Below are 5,000 nucleotides of genomic sequence, written 5' to 3'. Positions count from 1 at the left end.
CATACACATACACATACACATACACATACACATACACATACACATACACATACACATACACATACACATACACATACACATACACATACACATACACATACACATACACATACACATACACATACACATACACATACACATACACATACACATACACATACACATACACATACACATACACATACACATACACATACACATACACATACACATACACATACACATACACATACACATACACACACAGAAACACATATATATAGATATAATACTAATTATACTATTAAAATATTATACTATATATATATATATATATATTGATAATATTAATGATAATGGACCTATACTATTAATGATAATACTAATTATACATCGATATGATAATGATACTACTATTCATACATTGATGATAATGATGATACTTCTATTAACATACTGATGATATTAAGGATGATGGCAATAATACGTTGATGATATTCATAATCCTACTAATAACACATTCATAATAGTAATGATACTTCTAATGAGGCATTGATGGTGTTAATCATCATATAGTAATAGGATACTAATTACATTATATCATATCGATTATATTATAAATAAAACACAAATGATTTCGATAAAACTAACTTACAGACGTTAAATGATTTAAATTATTTTAAGAAAGTTAAGGTGATAATACCAAATATAACATTAAAATGTTAGTAGAAATAATAATACTGGTAATTAACGAAAGAAATAGTAATAATGCGAATAAATAGAAGCAATAACAATGCTAATTAACAAAAAAAAAAAAAAAAAAAAACATTAATGATTTGAAAAACAAAAAATAATATCAAATAAAAGAAATAATAATAATGTTAGTTAACAGCACCCACGCCTTCGCAGCCAAGATAGCGCGCCCCTCATGCCCCTAAATGCCAACAGATCCAAGCGGCGACGTCGAAGGCTCTGGAAGTGATGACGCAAGCGATGGATGCTGCGTCTGCCTGCCTCTTCCCCAAGGACCGTCATCCCCCAGAAGGCGAGAGGACATTCAGCATCCTTGGCATCCTGAAGGAGGCGACGGCGCTGGCACCTGTTAGTTGAGGATGTTTTTGGATGTGATTTATGTTCCGGTATTTGGCGTGTTGATTATTGGAATTTGAGATTAGGTGAAATCTGTGCGTGAAGAGGGGAGGAGAAGGATGTTTAATGTGTAATTTTTTGTAGATGATTTTTAAGTTTCTTGTGGAGATCCCCCCCCCAAAAAAAAATGAATATGGGAAACGGAAGCTTGGTATTCAGTAGTACGTGACAAGGTAATGATAAAAGTTAAATTAAAGGCTAGGATTTTATATTTTTTTCGGTTGTTTTAAATTCGTTTTGGCTGTGGTTTAGATTTAGTATAAGTTCCAGTTTAGACTTAAGTTTTACTTAGCGTTAACGCACTGACCTTACATTACATAATCCATTACCCCAACCTCCTCCCCTGCACCTTCCACCCATGCAGACAACCACGCCCATAACCCAGCTGATGGAGTTCGGACAACTGGTCGCCGCCCATAGTGAACAGGGCCGCCCACGATACGCCAGGATAACGATGGATAATGGCGCCATCTGCCTCCACTATCTCCAGGATGAGCCGCCGCCCACACACGCCTATACTATCCCGGTGTGTGTTTGAGGCCGAGGGTTTGGGTGATGTGGGTGGGTGTGGGCGTGGTCTTTGGGGTGTGGCAAAGGGGAGGGGTTTTATTTGTATTGGGTGTTTGTGTGTTTGTGGCGGTTTGTTACTGAGTGTGTGTGTGTGTGTGTGTGTGTGTGTGTGTGTGTGTGTGTGTGTGTGTGTGTGTGTGTGTGTGTGTGTGTGTGTGTGTGTATGTGTGTGTGTGTTTGTGTCGTAGATTTGAATGTTTATTTTGTATGTATTGCATGCCTGTTTAGTATACTGGTGTGTTTTCCCTGTTGTTGTGCTTGCATTGGTGTACGTGTGGATATGTGTGCTTGCATATCTTTTTGCAATCATATTGTTGAAAAAGAGGAAGGGCTCGTATTCTGGGCCACGAGTAGTTGGGAATTCCGAAAGAGTCGAAAGCCAATGACACAGAGGGCTGTATACGAGCTGAAGGGAGCATGCTGGTCAGGTAGATATTTGCTACTCATTTAATGTTAGAAATTTTGTTCAAATGTAAAGGAACTGAAAATGCCGCAGTGTTGGTGTGGTTATGGTATTTCTGTGTAATATTTTAGACTGAATAATTGTAAAACAGTGCGTGATATGTTCCAACATGTATTCTTAACCTACAATGAATGGCGCATTGGGAATTGATTAAAAATATAATTCTTAACTGGGTGTTTTCCCCTGTAGATATGCTCTACGCATGCTTATTACAGACAGTGGGTGGAGCCATAACAATAGTCTCACACTGTGACGCACGCGGCAGTAAATTCCTAATTCATCAGCGGACTTTTCCCTTAATGTTAATAGATTGTTGTCGTTGCCGGTGGTGCATTAAAGCCATATATATATATGTATCCATCAATGTATCTATACGTCTACACGTCTATATACTTATAGGGAATATGTGTGTGTGATTATTCACGTAGGCTTAAGATACGCGCAGCCATTATTCTTACCGCACGCCCTCCCTTTGCAATAAAAGAAAGAAATGAATACGTGTCAATGTCTATCTTCTTATCTCTAACTGCAGTACCGCAAGGTGATGGACCACACTAACGTGTCCTCGGGCCTGACCTTCCTTGACCTGGCCTGGCCCGACTCGCCCCCCCGACGCGTCTACGTCCGCCTGCTCCCCGACATGAACGCGGCGCTGGGCAGGCAGTTCGTCCTCATGTGCACGGGTCACGCGGGTCCTTCGTACGCCCACACGCAGCTCCTGAGCCTCGTGGACAATAATTCGAAGGACGAGATCGTGGGCGGGGACTACGAGTACAACGACGGCAGCGGAGGGGCGTCCATCCTGCAGGGGATCGTCAGTACCAAGGTGATGCTGTCCTGCACCGAGGGACTGGTCAGCGGGAAGTGGTATGGCAACGAGCCCTCCAGTACCAAGTTCGGCATCACCACGAGAAAGCACGCGGGTTACGTGTGGGTCAGGGTGTTCGGTCGGGTGGAGGGGGGGCTGGAGGTGGTCCAGTCAGCTGCTGAAGTAGAGGATGTAACTCTCGTCTCTGTGGTGGACTGTGGTGTCGTGGTGTTGCCCAAGTGACACCGAGGACTAAAGACTTCACTGGTGCTTTTATTAGTAACAAAAGAGATATATATGTTACGGCATAAGTACTCGACAGTGATGCTAAGTTGCTAAGAGATGAGAAACAATGCCGTACTGATTGTGTTCCGTGCCATATCCGCACGTGAACAACAAATACGCTCGCGGTACAGTGACAGAAAAACGAAAAAAAACACGAAAAAAACAAAGCAAAACCAATCACAACAAAGGAGCTTATACAATCAATATAGTCGACTTCTTTGGGGACACCAATCTGTGAGTCAATTTCATAAGTAGCGAAAAGGGGAGAGAATAAAGTTAACGGCCGAAGTTAGCGCTCTCTGTGTGCCTTCAAAGTTACCTTTGTTCTGCCAAGTGTGTTTATGAATATGTATGTAAACCTGTTTGTAAGTATGTTTAATATTTTGGACGCTGGTAGAAAGGAAACTACACACTTTGAATTGTGTTTTTGTTCAAGTTATAAACTATTGAAATGTTAAACATATATTGTAAATACTATTCTTGAACTGATAGCAGAATCTCAGCAAATAACCAGATCAGTCAATGGTTTACAATTAAAAGCTTAATCACAACTTAATAACATTTAATCGCTATCACAACCTGATCACAGTTTAATCACAATTCGCAACGCAGATCCACTAATCATTTCGTGTGATACGGACCGTAATTTGTATTCGTAAATGATGGAAGAGACAGCGACACTGAAGAAGATGAATGGGAGGAAGCCGTTCAGACAACTTGTAAAAGGTAGAAAGGAAACTGTGAATGATTGACAAACAAGATGAAAACGAATTCATCGTTGTGTTTTAGACGGTATTGTTTTTCCCTTGGATATTACAAAAATGGACACACGCATACACGTTCGTGTACAACATATACAAACACACACACACACAGACACACACACACACACACACACACACACACACATATATAGGCGCGTGTGTATTTTATATACCCATTATTATTAAGTTGGCCTACCTAAAATGGAAGCGTGTTTACCTCAGATGGTTTATCTACCATTATGTGTTATGGATTTGTAATGTATCTTCTCCCTGTGTCCAAGTAGAGGGAACAGACCAAAGACCTTTTCCACAAACCACCAAAGTCTCAGGAAAAAACACAATCCCTCACTCAAAAACACCAAAGAACAAACAACACACGACATTCTATTAACTCATTATGGCCTATATTTGCCAAGATTAATAAATTAAGAATAAAGCTATTCAGTCTCATTCACACCTGTTTCTACAAGAGAAGAATAGTCATTGCCCCTTCGTTTTCTGTATTGATGATCAAGCTTTATAAGTGTCGATTTATTCTCCCACTCTTGTTGTGGGGCGATTTCTTTGATGGTGTGCCACCCGAAATTCATGTGCATTTGTTAAAAGGTTGAAAAGGGAAAAGGTTGCTATGTCAACTGAAAACTCATTTGATTAGTAAAAGTAACCAGAGAACCTGGTCTGATACTGGCCTCTCCTCCCGTGGTCGTCTACCTCGCCCCCGCCACTACATAATCCGAGCTCTATTAAGCGAGATCAACGTCACTACTGATACTGTCATCATCTATGCCACTAATATCATCCTCATTACAGATCAAATGTATTGGAAAAGGGGAAAAGGGAATAAGAGGGAAATAGAGGGGAGAGAGATGATAAACATCCGCGTAAATGACATCGCTTACATATCCACATATCGCATATACATGTCATGGAAAGGATTGTGTCAATAAGACCTGAGAAATGACAGTAATCCTTAGATTTAATG

General features: G+C 40.4%; 1 protein-coding gene across 1 annotated transcript; it reads left to right on the top strand.

The window, feature by feature from the left end:
• The first annotated feature begins 892 nt into the window (after positions 1–892).
• LOC122257050 (uncharacterized) lies at positions 893–3,408 on the top strand. The gene is made up of 3 exons (XM_086531631.1): positions 893–1,080; positions 1,493–1,654; positions 2,694–3,408. The coding sequence occupies exons 1-3, from the start codon at positions 961–963 to the stop codon at positions 3,210–3,212; spliced, it is 801 nt and encodes a 266-aa protein (XP_086387757.1). The 5' UTR covers positions 893–960; the 3' UTR covers positions 3,213–3,408.
• The last annotated feature ends 1,592 nt before the right edge of the window (positions 3,409–5,000 follow it).

Source organism: Penaeus japonicus, unplaced genomic scaffold (genome assembly GCF_977035675.1).
Source record: "Penaeus japonicus unplaced genomic scaffold, GWHDUDI00000001_assembly GWHDUDI00000036, whole genome shotgun sequence".
Taxonomy (NCBI): domain Eukaryota; kingdom Metazoa; phylum Arthropoda; class Malacostraca; order Decapoda; family Penaeidae; genus Penaeus; species Penaeus japonicus.
Note: the sequence above shows the minus strand (reverse complement) of the source record. Positions and strands in the feature narration are given on the sequence as shown.

What these genes read in the sequence shown, in the direction of transcription:
- LOC122257050 (XM_086531631.1), top strand. Translation starts at nt 961, where the DNA reads ATGACGCAAGCGATGGATGCTGCGTCTGCCTGCCTCTTCCCCAAGGAC. An exon ending in AGGCGACGGCGCTGGCACCT is followed by an intron (nt 1,081 to 1,492) that starts GTTAGTTGAGGA and finishes CCACCCATGCAG; the next exon opens with ACAACCACGCCCATAACCCA. An exon ending in CACACGCCTATACTATCCCG is followed by an intron (nt 1,655 to 2,693) that starts GTGTGTGTTTGA and finishes CTCTAACTGCAG; the next exon opens with TACCGCAAGGTGATGGACCA.